The sequence below is a fragment of the Miniopterus natalensis genome, chromosome 9, assembly GCF_054644295.1.
Source record: "Miniopterus natalensis isolate mMinNat1 chromosome 9, mMinNat1.hap1, whole genome shotgun sequence".
NCBI classification, from domain to species: Eukaryota; Metazoa; Chordata; class Mammalia; order Chiroptera; family Miniopteridae; genus Miniopterus; species Miniopterus natalensis.
Window position 1 is genome coordinate 2,598,404 of NC_142089.1, and position 16,182 is coordinate 2,614,585.

Genomic DNA, 16,182 nt, shown 5'->3' on the forward strand with positions numbered 1-16,182 from the left:
GGGTAGGTGCTCAATAAATCCCGGTTGGATTGACTTGGGAGGCGGCACCGTCCTTCCTGGGCTGTGGAAGATGCCAGATACCAGCAGGCGCGTTCAACACACCTGCTATGTCCCAGGCCTGGGCTGGGCACTGGGGGCTCAGATTTAAAACAGAGCAAAGTAAAACCAAACTCTATTTCCTCCAGTTGCTCACCGATGCTGCAGGTCAGAGTGGGGGGTGCTGGGAGACACAGAGGCAGGCCGCGGGTGCCAGGGGAAGGAACGGGGTGCCCGCTTACAGGGGGCGATCTCAATCAAGCGACTCCCTCTTTGAGACTCGATTTCCCCTCTGTAAACTGGGCATGAACATAACCAGTTCACTGGGCTGTTGTCCACATTTTTGAGGCACCGGGCATAGCTCATCAAGCAGGTTAATGATTCCATGTGGTTGCTCCCCAAGGGGTCCCTGGGCCCTTCCTCTCCTCCCGAGCCCGTGTTGGGGAGAGGTCTGAGGGTCTGGGATGAGGCTCCCTGTTTCCACAGCTGGGCCTGCACCTCTTCACCGGGAACCCAGCCACATGGACCCCAGGTCCCAGGGGCAGGGCGAGGGGCTGAGGCGGACCCCCAGAATTGCTCGTCCATGGGCAGACATGGCCAAACACGGAGTCTTCAGATTTCTGGTGACCACAGACCTGGGGGAGTGGCAGAGACGTATTTGCCCTTACAGGGCCCAGTCTGATGGGAGAGGCACAGCCCCCTTTCCCCAGGAGCACCTAGTCAGAGGGGAGAAGCAGCACCCCCACAAGTCACCCTCGACGACCTGACCCTCCAGAAACGCTGGAGCCGGGAGGTCCCTTAGAGATGGCTCTGTGGTCATCAGGGGCTCTGCCTGGAGGGACCCACTCAGGATCACAGGGGGAGCGTGTGTGAAGTCCGGGCACTAGGAGACCCTGAACCTGCGTGTTCCAGCCGAAGACCTGGAAGTCGGGATTTTACACTGTCCACGCCCCCAGGGAAGTCTGAGGTCCAGCTGCTGCCCATGGCTGGTCAGCTGCAGGCCCTAGGGGGGGAAACTGAGGCAGGAACGAGGTGGTAGTTCTCTAGCTGGGAGGCCTTGAGCGGAGTGTCTGCCGGCACAGCTTTTCCGTCCGCCTTGGGTCAGGTTGGTATGAGCACAAATGACGGGCTTGCTGATGGACGTGAGGCACACGGCCCAGGGCCTGGCGGGGAGATAGCACTCGGGATGTGCGCTGTGATTACTACTAATTATCACTGTATGCGGCACCACCCCGGCCTCTAGGCCAGGTGGTAGAGGCTGGAGGCTTTCTGGAGGAGGTGACTTCTAAGGGGGTGGGTGGAGTTGGCGGGACTTGGGAAGGAACCCCCCCCACCCGAGGGGAAGAGAAGCACACTGTTTGCAAAGTGCTGCCCACCGCACCAGGATGCCCCTGTCCCTGTCTCGGTCCCCAGGACTGCCCCTGTTTCCATGGAGACAGGGCCACCCTTCCCAGGACCCCCACCCCTTTTACGAGGCACAGAGGCGGTTCCTCGCAACAGGGAAGGGGCTTGGCTGGGCTGTAAACTGCACCGGGGCGACCCTCAAAGGCAGCACCTGCGGGGGGCCGGAAGCCAGGGCGGCCCGAGTGCGAGACGGAGAGGGGGGTCCTGGGGCCAGGCCGCACACCCCCTCCCACCCCGTGCCCACCCCCACAAAGTGCTGCCCACCCTCGGGGCTCCAGAGTTCCCTCTATTGTCTCGCCCGCCTCCCCCTTCCTGCCTCCTCCAGGCTCTCTCCTCTCCACATGGCCCAGCTCTTTCAGGGGCTTTTGGGGGGGACTCCCCGAGGTTTCCACCTCCATCTCTGTCCCTCTGGGTATGTCTCTCCGAAGCAGGACCAGCAGGAGGAGGGGATTGGATGACCTCCGGCAGGGACTTCCAGGACTGGGGGTGCCTGGGTCCCCGACCCCGGAGGCCCTTGGTCAGGCCCCTCTTAAGGAACCAGGAGATAAGAATAGAGGCTGGATTTTTTTTCAATGTGTGTGTTTATTTTTGAATAGACCATTGATGCATGTGGAGAAATATGCAAACAGTACACGGGAAGAATACATAGGAAAACAGCCAACCCTTCCCCCGCCCGCCCCCCACCCGCACACAAACACCTCAAGGCAGGGCTGAGTCCAAGCCCCTCGTCCCCTGTGCTCAGCACAGGACTCAGCGCCTGCACGTCAGAAGTCACAGGGATGCCTACAGATGTGAGCACGTGTCCACACACATGTCAGAGGTCACAGAGATGCCTACAGATGTGAGCACGTGTCCACACCCCCCCCACCCGGGGCTGGCTGAGGGGCACCTCAGGGGGCCCAGTCGGGGAATATGTGAGTGGTGGCAGGGATGGACAAGTGGCTGTGGCATGATGGATGGGATGGCAGACAGATGGATGGATGGGCTGGTGGACAGACTGACAGACAGGCAGCCGGGAGCTGCCAGGAGGTGACTACCTTGCTGTCTTGAAAGTGATGGATAGGACACGGGGAAGGCTGCGAGGGGCCGGGCAGATGGGGGGAAGAAGGAAGTAAGGATGGATAGATGGACGGACAGACTGACAGATGAGGGAGACAGATGAGCAGGTGGGGACGGATGGGTCGGGGGGGGGGGGGTGAGGAGTGATGAGGGGCCCTGCTGAGAGGGAGGAAGGGGTCTTGCTGGGAGGTTGTGGCGGAGTTGATGCCTAGGGCTGGGTCAGGATGGATCGCTGGCTGCTGGGCTGGCCACAGACAGACAGGCAGATGGACTCACCCCTGGACGGGTGGGCCGATGGGGAGAGGGAGTTGGAAGGAGTGACCGGGGTCCCCGATGGAACTGGTTGATTGGTTGATAGAGATGGATAGACACGTGGAGGGAGACGGGGCAGGAAGGAGGGGCAGGGGTGGATAGAGGCCCCCTATCCTGTCCTGAGGTGGTCCCTGCAGAGCCCCTGAGACGTGCGTGTGTGCGTGTGTGCATGTGTGCAGGCATGTGCGGTGCTGGGCCATGGCTGTGTTCTCAGCACTCCCCAGTGTGTGTGTGGACCTGTGAGGACATAGGCCTGGTGATGGGCGAGGAACTGGGAGCCTGGAGTGTGTGGCCCTGCCCTTCCCTGGGGGCTGGATGGGTCCTGGTGGGTTTATCTGGGGCGCATGGCCCAAAGGGGGCCTTGGGGGCCTGTCAGTGCTCTCAGGGAGGGGAAGGGGCTGGGATAGGCTTGGAGGGCCTCAGAAAACAAACAGCAGCTTCCCCCCCTTTCTCACTTCTCCCTCCTGAGCCTCCACCAAGCCCCAGGTTGAACTGTCAGGACTCAGGAGAGGCATGGCACCTGGCCCCATTTCATAGGAACCAAATTCTAAATTCACTGACCCCGAAAGCGGTGGCCTTCCACGCATCGGGACAGCCTTTGGGTGCTGCACTGAGGACCAGGCAGGGGATCACCTGGGAAGGCAGATGGCTGGCTAGGGTCCTAGTGCTCACGCTGTGGCCTCCAGCACGTCCCTTCCCCTTCGCGGGCCCCAGTCTCCTCCTTGGTAAAATACAAAGGTCGGACTCTATCTCCCAGGACTCCATTTCAACGGGCGGGCTGTGACTAGTTCCCCACGCGTGGCCAAGGACGGCTGGCTAGGGTCTCGGGCGTCAGAGCAAGGTTTTTGGAGATACTTCTGCCCCTTTGGGCTTCTGGCCTTGAGCAAGTGACTGACTTTTCTGAACCTCAAAGTTTTCATCTGTGAAATGGGGGAAGAATCCCTTCTTCTCAGCGTGCTTGTGGGCAGGGTGAGGTGGTGAGGGCCTGGCTCAGCTGAGGCTCCACAGTGGGGCACTGCCTGCGCTTTGATTTTTGAAACACCTGGTTAAAAGCTGGCACTCGGTGCTCCGCCAGTGTGGCTCAGCGGTTGACCACCGACCTAGGATCCAGGAGATCACGGTTCGATTCCCTGTCAGGGCACATGGTTGCGGGCTCGATTCCCAGCAGGGGCGTCCAGGAGGCAGCCGATCAGTGACTCATCATTGATGTTTCTCTCTCTCTCTCTCTCTGAAATCAATAAAAGTACATTTAAAAAAGAAAAGAAAAAAAGCCAGCACTCAGAGAAGGGAGAAAGGCCAGTGGTCGGGGGTCAGGGAAGGCTTTGGGGAGTGTGTAGGGGGCTCTAAGCTGAATTTGGAAGGGTAGGAGGCTATGGCCAGATGGGGAAGGGAATGAGGGGTGACAGCTCGGATCCGGGGCCGGAGAACCGGGGTTCTAAACCCAAGGGGGAGGTGGGCAGAAGGCGGGGCCCAGGCCACGCTGGCTGTGGAGCCCCTGCTGGGAGCTCAGGCTGAAGCCCCGCCCGGAGGCCCCGCCCCGCATCCAGGCCCCACGGGCAGGATTTGTCCGGAATCCACTTCAAAGGGTCCCAGGAAGCTGCAGGAAGCTTTAGCAAGTCCCAGAGGAAGCAGCTCAGCCTCCAACCCAGCTCTGGGGGTGGGGGAAGCCCCACAATTATGGGGGAGCTTCCTCCCACGCTGCCCCCTCCAAATGAGGGAGCCCACAGTTAAGTTTCTCGCCTCCCCGCCCCCCGCCTCGTTGGGGGAAGGGAGCTCAGCAAAACTGCTCAGGCAAGTTCACCCCAAAAACCTCACCTGAAAAGTGAACGTTGAGTTCTCTCTGCTACTGCAATTGGGAATGTGTTCTTTGGGGGGAAAAAATGGGGCCCTAGTGCCCCCCACATGTGTGCCACCCACAAGCATTTCCTGAGCGCCTACTGCGTGGCAAGGTGGCATAAACCGGGCTCTGTCCCTCACGGAGCCCCCTGCCTACAGGGGAGGGACCTGGGGAAGTCATCCTAGCCCAGTGGAGCCGAGCTTGCTTCCAGGTGAAACGGTTTCCTGACCCGGGAGAGCCCAGCCGGCTTTTCAGAAGCTACTTTTGAGGGTGGAGGTAACAATAGCTAAGATTTAACGCACCCTCTCCGGTGCCAGACGCCGCGCTGGGGCTTTACCTGTATAATCTCATCTAATCCCAGCAGCAGTCCTGGCGGGCAGAGGCCGTTACCAGGCCCATTTTGCAGAGAAATGAGGCTCCTCGAGGCCGCGCAGCTGGGTCGGCGGCAGGACGCAGGCCCGCTGGGCCCACACTTCACTCCTCTGTTCCTTCACCCGGCCCGATGCAGACCAGGCCCCGCCTGCATGCGGGGCTCCGTTGTCCCTGCTCCTGCGTTGCTCCAAGGCAGGCCTTCGGGAATGGGGACGAGCCCTGGCCGGTGTTCTCTGTGGTCAGCGTCGGCCCTCGGCATGAAGGGTCCCGGGTTCGATTCCCAGTCAAGGGCACATACCTGGGCTGCAGGGTCTCCCTGCCCTGGTCGGGGCATTGGGGGTGGGGGGTGGGCAACTACTCCATGTGTCTCTCTCACATCGATGTTTCTCTCTCTCTCTCTCTCTCTCTCTCTCCCTTCCACTCTTTCTCTGAAAAGCAATGGAAAAAAATATCTTCCGATGAAGATTAACCAAAAAAACACAAACAAACAGTGAGTAGAACTGGCCGAGGTGGAGCAGGCACCCAGGGAGAAGACACAGCCACTTTGGTGAAAGTGGCTCGGCACATAGTAGGCCCTTTAAGAAATGTGAGTTGAAATAAATGGAGGGAACTGAGGGCGTCACCATCAAACGTAAGCATCTGTGGAATGACTCGCGTACACGTACACGGTGGCACTGCTCAGGCTGGTACCAGGAATGCAAAGGGGTGTCTGATTCACGCCTTGCCTTGGGGAGCTCACCGTCCTGCTGGGGAGAAAGTTCAGAGGCTCAGGGAGACAAGAAAGAGTTCAGCTGGCCGAGGCCGGGGTCCGGAGGGCGTGTAGTATGGGGGCTTCAGGGAGGGCCTGGTCCCGGAAAGGTTGTCATTAGACCAGCTTGAAGACTCTGGCCTCGGGGACTGGGTGCATTGCTCTGGGCCCAACTGGGGACAGTAACAGCGCCTCCTCATGGGGGGGATGGTGGGAACTAAGGGGTCAGGACCCGTGAAGTGCCTGGCGTGGGCCCGGCCCAGAGGCAGCACTTCCTAAGCGTTGCTGCCATGATATTTTCCGTTGCTCTTGGCCAGAGGCCGGCGAGGTGGGGTCGGTGAGACTGTGCTTTGAAAGTTTATCCTGGTCATCTGCTTGCCCCAGCCCCCAGCGAAGCCCTAGAAAAGGCTGGTGGGCTGCAGGTGGGGGTGAGCAGGTGAGGCGGGGCAACCACCCACAGACATGCTCGGCTCCACCTGCCCGCACAGGAGCCTCGCTCCCCGCAGTGGCACTCAGGCCCCGAGGGCTCTCCGGGGCCTTTATGGGGCAATTCCATCTCCATTAGGGCTTATTATGTCACTATAAATACCACCATTCAGACTCACCGAAGGACTTTCCTTCTCGGCAGCCAGTCACCCAGAGAAGATTCCGGCTGGAGCAGGAAGAGAGGGAAAGGAGGTGTCACCGGGGGAGCGACTAAAAGGCCAAGAGCTGCCACTGCCCACACCCTCCCGCCACCTCACTCCCTAACCCTGCCCACACGTCTCTGCCCACATTGTGAGTCATCAATGAGAGACGCTCAGCTCTGAGCTCTCAGCCCCTAGCTGGGCACACGGCCCCGGGCACACAGCCCGCGCAGCCACAGGGCCCGTCTGCACCCCGGGCCACGTGGGTTCAACCTCGAGGAGCCATGCGTGGGAACTCACGAGTGCCACGAAAGGGACCAACCAACACAACACAGTTTCACCCAGCGTAGAACCTGCAGACGCTTCCGTGCACTGGTTAGTTCATTCACTCAGCGAAGGTCCCCTCAGGGCCTGCTGTGCGTCAGACACTGTGTGCTTACAGGTGAACATCCCTGGCCGCTTGGAGAAAATCTTCTAGTGACACATCCAACACGCAGGGCCTGCAGGTGGCATGTAGCACACAGGTATAGACAGAGTCTTACATACAACACACACGAAGTCTTACACCCACCACACAGTGTCCACAGCCGGGAGGCCCAACACAGCACGCAAAACGCCCACCCACGCTGAGGCAGGACAGTAAGAGGCCAGGAAAACCCTGGGCGAGGGGCGTGGGGCAAGAGAGACAAGACAATTAAACAAGACCAAACAATTTGACCAACTTGCAGCCCGCTAGTGAATCGCAAGACCTTACCTCCCCAGCCAAGGACACTCGAGAGCAAATGGCCCATACCCCCTCCCTAACCGGAGAACACACAGCTTAAGTCACCTGGTCGGGGAGATAGGAGACCCAAGGAATGCCATTTGTGCCAGACGGACCCAAATAAAAGTCAAGCAGTAAAGCCGACCAAAGGACAACCCCGGCCTCCCCAGACGCTCATTCTGATGCATCAGCATATTAAAAACGCACCTGAAAGGCTGGTGAATGTTCTACAACCTCCCCTTAGATTCTCACCCCAGAAGAGAGAGAAACCCCCTCAAGACAAAGACCCATCTCGGGAGCACGCCCACGCCCGCCCTGGGGCACGGACTGTTTACTTTCTTTCTCCTAAACTCTAAGCGTCCCCACGAGACTTGCCACCGGGGGAGCAGCTGGCAGCGGCAGCTCGTCCCATCCCGGGCTAACCCCCGAACCTGCCTCCAAGGCCCCCTTTTCTCTAACTTCCCAGTGCGTGGACAGCAGCCCCGCCTTGGCGCACTGCTTTCCTATAACGTTTCTAGGGAGCCAAAGCAGAGCATTAAAAAAAACAGCAAAGCACTAGGCTCTCTCCTGGTGTTTCTTCCACCCTTGGCCCTTCGTCTGTGTCACTGTCCCCAGCTTTAATAAACACGCTCTCAGAATCACCTGGGCTCCTGTTGTGAAATCTTCCTGCGTGAAGTCAGGGATCCGCACACTGCCGGCCGGCCTGAGTCAGACCCGCTCTGTCCTGGTCGCTGTCCAGCGACGCATACCGTGTACCACACACACGCACACACGCACACACACTCCATGTGCACACGGCCTGCCCCACCCCCCACAGATCCGGCTGTCCCTTGTCGCCGTGATAGCAGCTGAGATTTCGCGGGTGTGTCTGCCCCCGCGGCCCTTGTGGTTTACATGCATGACCTTATTTGAGCTCTGAGGTCGCTTTACACATCTTCCAGACGAGCAACTGAAACTCTAAGAAGTGAAATGTTAAAAAACTATAGGCTGACGCTTCAGTCTATGTTCTTGACAACTGCCAAGCATGGCATGCTCACACCCACACTCACACTCACACCAACCCTCCCCGTCCACACACACACTCACACTCACTCTCACGGACACTTGCACACGCACACTCTCCAAAGACCACAACTCCCCTCCCCCCATCTGGGCCTGAGGCTCTAATTACACTACCCCACACCTGTAATTACCCCTCCCCCCTCCAGGGAGATGTCTGGACCCGCTTCCCAAGGGTGGGCGCCAAGGCCAAGAGGCCGGGCAGTCACATCTGGCAGGGAGGACCTGGTGCAGGAGCGGCCAGCAGGTCCAGGGCATCAAGGAGAGCATGGCGTCTGGGAGAAGGGGGCCGGCAGAGGGGGCTGGGTCCCCCCGGGACATCAGACCTGCTACAGCGGCTCCTCGGGGAAGGACAGGCCAAAAGGCAATTGGGCAACAGCAGCCGTGGGTGGCCAGGCAGGCGGGTGAGAGGACACTTCCCGTTTGTTTCACTAATGTCAGCCGCTCCCGGCAGCAGGGAAGGTGAGCTCATGCCTGAGGAACCTCTGGGAGAGGCCCTTTGAGGGGCAGGTGGAAGGCAGGTGTCCTCCCAGTGTCAAACAGCCAGCTGACTCTGTCCCTGCCGGGGCCAGGGGATGGGTGCTCTACACAGCAGCACCTTGTCCGCTCCCCCCCATATGGGGCAGTGGTCAAAGCAGAGGCTGCCCAGATTCAAACCCGGGCTCTACTACCGATGGGCTGTGCAGCCTTTGGGCATGTCGTGTAAGCCCTCGGAACCCGTTTCCTCTTCTGTAAAATGGGGATCATAATACCTACCTTCCAGATGGGAACTGAGATAATGCATGTCAGACTCATTTCTACAAGTGGCTGCTCTAAGGTTACTCTGTTCTTTTTGTTATGTCCAATAATCTCTGAACTTTAAATATATATGTATATATATATTTAATGTTTTTTTGTTTGGTTTGGTTTTATTTTGTTTTTTTGTAACCCTCACCTGAGGATATTTTTTCCATTGCTTTTCAGAGAGAGTGGAAGGGAGGGAGAGAGAGAGAAACACTGATGTGAGAGGGACACATCAATTGGTTGCCTCCCACACGTGCTCCGACCAGGGCCAGGGATCAAGCCTGCAGCCGAGGAACATGCCCTTGGCTGGAATTGAACCTGGGACCCTTGAGTCTGCAGGCCAACGCTCTAACCGAGGAGCCAAACTGGCTAGGGCTATTTTTAACGTTTTTATTGATTACCTTTTTTAGTGGGAGAGGAAGAGAGAGGGATAGCGATAGAAACAGCAATGAGAGAGAAACATCATCAATCAGCTGCCCCCTTGCATGCCCCACCTGGGGATGAAGCTCGCAACCTGGGCATGTGCCCTGACCGGGAATCGAATGGTGACCTCTTGGTTTCTGGGCTGACGCTCAACCACTGAGCCACACCGGCTGGGTGATCTCTGAACTTTTTATTGGCCTCCTGCCCCTCAAAGAGGTGCCCTGCTTCTGCTGCCTTGGCGCCTCAGAACTTTGGTGTCGTTGACCTCAGACACCACTCTGCTGTCCACGATCCTGCGGGTGGTGGTCTTTTGGATGGATTTCACGGAGTGGCTGTTGTCCAGGGCGTCACCAAGACCGAAGTCCTCCTCTTCTTCCAGCAGGTGGTGGTAGGTGGTGGTCTCCCCCTCCAGCTTGACCTTGATGTTCAGCAGGGCCTGGTATCCCTGGGCCTGGCGCTGCCCCTCTGCCGAGGTCTGGGCCGGCCCTGGCTCCAGGTGCAGCAGGATCCCTCCGAGCTGTTCCCCCTGCCTGGCCTAGCGCGTCTCCACCTCCCCCAGGGCTGCCATCCAAGCTGACCTTCGGGGTCCTCATTGAGTCCAGGTGGATCTCCAAGGACTGGAACGTGCTCTGCAAGGTGACCACCGCGGTGCTCTCCTCAGTCTGCTGGGACCAGTACCTGTCTAGCTCCTCTCGGTCCTTCCGAGCCAGCTTGTCATACTGGGCCCGATGTCCGCCATGATCTTGCTGAGGTCCCGAGACTTGGGGGCATCCAACTCCACGGTCAGCCCAGAGTTAGCGTCTGGTTTTGCAAACCATTTACTTCCTTCTCATGGTTCTTCATGAAGAGCGGCTGCTCCTTGAGAGCCTCCATCTCTGTCTCTGGTCTGGAAGTAACGCCCCCCACCCCCACCCCGTCCCTGACCTGGGGCCCCTTACTCCGCAGGTGTTCGTGCGTTTTGCTCTCTAGTCTCCATCTCCGATTATCAGCCTCCAGGCTCCTCACCCTCTCCCGGGAGGAGGCCCGTGGCCACTCAGGTACTGCATAGCCTCCTTCGTGGTCTGGATGCTCCCTGTGCCCGCCAGACCCCCGGCCTCCCCGGACACTGGTGGAGTGGGACACGGAGATCTGGGAGCCCGAGCCCCTGGCGCCTGCAGAGGGACACTGGCCGCGCTGCTGGCTGGCCGGGCCAGGGGCTGTGTCACTGCCCTGGGCCTAGGGTCCGGGAGCTGGTGGAGACCCTGGAGCAGGTGCTCAAGCTCATGCAGTTCAGGGAGGAGGGAGAGACGCCAAGACTCAGGTTGGAGCTGAAGGCTGCTGTATGCTTAGAGGTGCTCCCCACAGCTTCCCAGGTCCAGGGAAAAGGGCCTGTGGGTCTATTTTGCAGCTCCCCTCCTAGGCACGCTGCTAGAGAGGCAACTGCTTCCTGCCCCGCCCGTCCACCACCCGGCCCATTGCAGCCCGGGTCTCAGGCCAGCGTCCAGTCGAGTCCCAGAGGGCAAAGCCTGAGGGTGGGGATGGCTCAGAGCAAAATCACGCTGGGGCCTGGGGCGAGGAGCCCGGCTCAGAGAGCACCCGCGGGCACTGGCACTTTAAGGCGCTCAAACTTGGGAAGGCCTGGGCGGGGTGAAGGGCGGGCACCCGGAGTCCCGAGGGCCCCAAGGTCCCGTCCAACCCCCTGCCTTCCTCTCCGGGTGCCAGCCCAGCCCCTTTAAAGACATTCCTGGGGGCGTGGCCTGCGTGACGTCACGCGGGCATGAATGAACAGGAGCCGGCTCTCACTCCACTTCCATTAAAGCTTTGGGCGCAGGAGGCGCACGAGCGGCGCGCGGGCTGCGGGCGGGAGCGGAACCCCGAGGCCGGCGTGCGGGCGTCCGGGAGGCGGGCACGGGCCGGCCGAGAGCGCGGAGGGCGGCATGGAGCGCCGGGCACCCCGAGCCTGCCTCGCCCTGCTGTGGGGCTGCGTGCTGGGCGCCGCCTGGGCGCAGGGCAAGGAAGGTGAGTTGTGCGCGCCCCGGACGCGCGGCCGGCGTCCCGGACCTCGGCGCCTCCGGGAGCCCCGCGCGCTTCCACCCGCGCAAGTTTGGAAACCGGCCTGGCGCCGCCGAGTCCCGGAGCGCTGGGGTCCGGAGGGCGCGCGGGCTGCGGTTGGGACGAACCTGGGACCCCCCCGCCCCCTCTCCACCATCGCCGCCGCCGCCGCACCCGGGGTTTTAGGGGCTGGGGGGTCCAAAGGGAAGAGGCCCAGGAGCGCCCGAGAGGGGAACGCGACGCGGGCCACGCGGTTGCAGCCCCGGGGCGGCTTCAGGGACGCGTCCCGGCTGGGGCGCGGGGGTCCCGTGGAGAATGGGGGGTGTCTGAAGGACTTTCCGTGCGCGGACCCCGCCCCTGGGTGACCTGGACGGACTATGAATGGACTGCCCCGCGTGCTCCGATGTTGCGGAGAAGGCGCTTCTGCGGAGGCCCCCCCTTCACTTTGGGGGGGGCTCTTGGGCTGGCGGGGAGCCCCCTGTGCGGAAGTCCCTGCGCCCTGAGATTTTTTCTCTCTCCACGCCCCCTTTTGCCCTGCCCCCCCGCCCCCCCCCCCCCAGGCCGGGAAGAGCGCGTGAGGGCAGTTTCGGGGCGCCGGCCCACGCGTAGCCTTCCTCCCTTCCTTCCCACCCCGCGCGCGCTCCCAGGCTCGGCGCGCAGGTTCGCGGCCCCGAGTGGGACGGGAAGTCGCCAAGTCCAGCGTTCTGAGCGCGGGGTGACTCAGAGCAAGGAAATGCGGCAGGTGGGGGCGCGGCCTCGAGGTGTGGAGCCGGCACCCAAGGGCCCCCGAGGAGTCCGGGCACCCGAGGCTGGGCCCTGAATCACCCGCCCGCGCCCCGGCGCTCCCCGAGGGCTGGGCCCGCGGGCGTGGGGATGGGGACGTTGCTCCTCAGCTAGGGTCCTGGAGAAGATGGGGGCCCCCTTACCCGTGCCCAGGGACCTCCCTGCCCACCCAGCAGAGGCCGGCTTCAGCCTCCCCTGGTGGGAACAAGCTTTTGGGAACCAGTTTTCCGCTGGCCCGGGCAGCGAGGCTTCCTGCGCCCCGCCTGGGGGAAGTGCAGAGGAAGCCCTGGCCCGGTGGGAAGTTTCCTTGAGCTGCGCCTTCTTTTTCCGTCTCCCGGCTGAGGTCCGGGGTTTTGCCTTCCCTAGTTAAGAGGTGCAGCTGGAGAGCTGGAACTCTTGGGGGTGGAGGGGTGGAGTGGCATTGGGTCCCAGGCCCCGGGGTCCCCGGAGGCTCCTGGTGCCACCTTGCCAGAGGAAAGGTGGCTGGGATTTCTATGGCCCTCAATACCCCCCCCCCCCCAGCGTCTGGCCCTCTCCCTTCCTTGGGGACTGTGGTTGGAGAGAAGGGGAGAGACAGCTGGACTCACTACGGGCCTTTTTCAAAGGCTGCCCGTGGGGGCTGGAGGATTAGGCTGCGCGGACTCGCAGGGTGATTGTTTTCCTGCAGCCCCGCCAGCAGCCTGGAGGCCTGGCGCTGCCTGGTCCCCTTGTTGCTATGTTGAGCCCCCCCCAGCCTGGATGACTAGCCCCCCACTGCCATGGGATGGGGGAGGAAAAGGGTGTGTATGGCAGAGTCCCCCCTGGGGAAGGGGGGATATTGGTACGGAGGCCCGGGGGGGGGGGGGGGGGGTTGGCCCAATGGCAACTGCCAGTTTATGTTCTTGGGGATTCAGGCTGGATTCGGGGATTCGGGGTGGAGTGGGGACTGGGGACTAGAGGAGAGAGGGCACGCATGTCCCCTTCGCCCTGAACCCAGGCTGCTGCTCAGGCCTGTTCTTTCTCGCCCTCTCCCCGTGGGCAGAGGAGCCAGGCTGCGTTTGGAGACTCCCATGGAGCCCGTTAGATTCTGAACAGACACGGACTCCTTTACAAGAGGGGAAACTGAGGGAGGCCCAAGCCCTCCCAAGCCAGGGCCCTCTGCACAGCGAGGGTTCAGACCTGAGCATCTGGCTTCTTGGGCTGCCAGAGCCCAGGGCCCTTGCCTTGTGATTTCATGGCGGATTTTCCTGAGAAGCGGGAATGGCCGGGCAAGGGGTACAGGGGCTGCTGGCTTGAGGTGGCTGGTGGGAAAAGGCCCGGGGTGCTCAGGAGGCCTGGAAAGTCCTTGCTTCTCGATTTCTGTAAGAACCCAGTTTGCAGCTCTGTCTCCTTCCCCTTTTTCCTTCATCCTGCCCCCCCCCCCCCAGGGTCTCTTGCCTCCCCTTTACCCAGTCTTGGTTAGAGAGGGACAGGGGAACAGGGAGGTGGCACTGGGGGAGTGGGAGGTAGTGTTGCCTTTGGACCCGCAAGGGTGACGCTGATGATGGATGGAACTTAAGGCTGAGAGGAGGCTTTGCTGGGGGTGGAGTGAGGGCCGCTGGGCTCCTGGCTGAGGGGCTCCCAGGCCCCCACCCCTTCCAGGGAAGCAGGTGCCTCAGTCCCTGGAAGAGCTGAGGAGAGAGCCCATCGGGTCAGGGTGGAGGGACGCCAGGGCTGGGCTCCTGTTCCTTGTGATCGGTTCGAGGGAATTTCCCAGGAGGGGGCTCCTTCCTGTGTGAAGGCTTTTTTCTTCTCAGATCGAGCCCTGTGATAGCTCCAGAGCCAGGCCTGCGGGCTGGAAGGGGAGCAGCGCTCTGGCAGGGGTGGGGGTTTCCCTCTGTGTCGGATGAACCCCTCAGAGCCTTGGAGTCATGAGCGCCCTCCCTTGGGCATGGACTACGCTTCCTTCCTATCTGGGGGGCTGAGTGTTGCAGGGCTGAGAGGAGCACGCCCCATTGTTGTGTGTCGTTCCCCCCCCAACACACACACCACCACTACCACCCCAGCTGGAGCCAGGAACCTCCAGATTTCTTCCTGTGTAACCGGAACATTCCATTTGCTAGAGGAGTTAGTGAATTTTCCAAGCCTGGGCCCTGGGCATGTCTGAACAAATCCCTGCCCCATCCACCCTCTGGCCCCCTCCCCTCTCCTTAGGGTCCTGGGGCAGGTGCCACCTCGTATTTCCTCTCCCGGGTCTGGGCTGCTGGGCCCTTCCTAGAGAGTTTTGGTCCTGGTCAGCGGTCAGAAGTCAGTGCCTCACACCTAAGACGTAGGTCTAGACTCTTCCCAGGTCCCTCACTTGACCCACCCCCAGTCCCCATCTCTAAATCAGGCCCCTCTGTTCTCCCTGCCTGCCCGGAGTTCCACCCTAGACTCCTCCCAGGTCCTGGCTGCGAGGAATGCTGCTTTCTTTAAAATATATATATATTTTTTTAATTTTTTAGATAGAGAGGAAGGGAGACAGAGAGATAGAAACATTGATGAGAGAGTCGTTGATCGGCTGCCTCCTGCACACCCCCTACTAGGGGTGGAGCCCGTGACCTGGACATGTGCCCTGACCAGGAATCGAACCAAGAGGTCCACGGGTTGACGCTCGATCGCTGAGCCACGCCAGCCGGGCAGAATGCTGCTGCTTGAGGTTGCAGTCCTCATGCTCCAGGGCCCAAAGGAAGGGGGTACTTGGTCCCTTACCCTCTCCACCTTAGAGCTTTACCCTCTGAATTTGTGGACCTTGCTTAGGTTCCATGCCTCAGTTTCCCCAATCTCCTTGCCCTCCAGGGTGGGTGGCGCCTGTTGGCAGCTACCTGGACTTTCCTTGGAGATGGAGGAAGAGCAGTACCCAAGGTCTTGGGTCTTGGCTACCGCCATTGAGCCCGGCGGAGAGCCAGGGGGGACAGGTGGGAGCTGCCGGTCAGGGCTAGATCTAGGGAAGCCCCAGCAGAGAGTCCCTCCCTTGAGCTCCATGTGCCTCGCTGGGGACAACATGGCCCTGGAACCCGGTCCCTCTGGGCCTGGAAGTCCCTTCTAATGGTTTCCATCCTTAGTCCACAGGTGCCTCTGGCAGGGCAGTGGCCAGGGGCTGAGGGACAGGCCAGCGGGAGTGACTTTCCCAAGGAGGGGACCTCACCAGCTGTGTGTATCTTTGGGCCCCTCCGAGAGGCCCCTGTGGGTTCGAGGCTTTATTCCGCCTGCTCTGTGGCTTTTGTGGCAGGAAGATTGGTTTCCAGACACCCCCCCCACCGTTTCCCCCTCCACTCCCCAGAGCCGGTCCCACCTGTTAGCAGCCCTCTCTCCTTGGAGTGCCACGAGACACATGTGTACATGTGTGTGAGCATATGTGTGTGCTGTGTGGCTGGGTGGGGTTGAGGATGTTTTATGCCCCAGGCGGGGGGATGGGGGAGTAGACAGGAGGGTCCCCACATGCTTGTGAGGTGCTCCCAGAGGCCTTGTTCCAGGAAGCAGACAGGGCAGCCTGGTGTCGCATAACAGCCCCAGCTCCCTGCCCAGCTGCTGTCCCCCCGCTGGGCTGAGCTCTGTCCTGCTCTGCCCAGCTGGAGGGTGACTGAGAGGGTGGCATGACTGGATCTGTGGCCAAGGGGACAGGAGTCCTGGTCCTTGCCCAACCTGCCGTGTGGCTTTGACTGGGTCCCATCCCTTCCCTGGCCTCTGTTTCCCTCTTTGTTGAGGGCTGAGTCCCTTGGATATGGTGGCCCTGTACAGCAGGGTCTCTCTCTGAGGGCCGAGGAGGCCGACAAGGACTCTTGGGGCTCCTGGAGGACGCTCCCCTTTCTCGCCGTGGCCTGACCCCTAGAGATGCCCCCGAGCTCACCGGCCTCCTCTCCCGTCTCTTTCAGAAGTGTTATTGGACTTTGCCGCAGCTAACGGGGAACTCGGCTGGCTCACGCACCCGTATGGCAAAGGGGTAAGC

At 60.9% G+C, this 16,182-nt stretch overlaps 1 protein-coding gene and 1 pseudogene across 1 annotated transcript in view; one reads left to right on the forward strand and one right to left on the reverse strand.

Annotated features, from left to right (window-relative positions):
* Positions 1-9,630: 9,630 nt before the first annotated feature.
* Positions 9,631-11,340, reverse strand: LOC107541907 (keratin, type I cytoskeletal 18 pseudogene; annotated as a pseudogene).
* Positions 11,339-16,182, forward strand: part of EPHA2 (EPH receptor A2) — a 28,746-nt gene continuing 23,902 nt past the window's right edge. Inside the window, exons 1-2 of the mRNA XM_087820081.1 lie at positions 11,339-11,420; positions 16,109-16,176. Coding sequence (XP_087676207.1) covers positions 11,339-11,420; positions 16,109-16,176 — 150 coding nt within the window. The remainder of the gene's footprint in view (positions 11,421-16,108; positions 16,177-16,182) is intronic.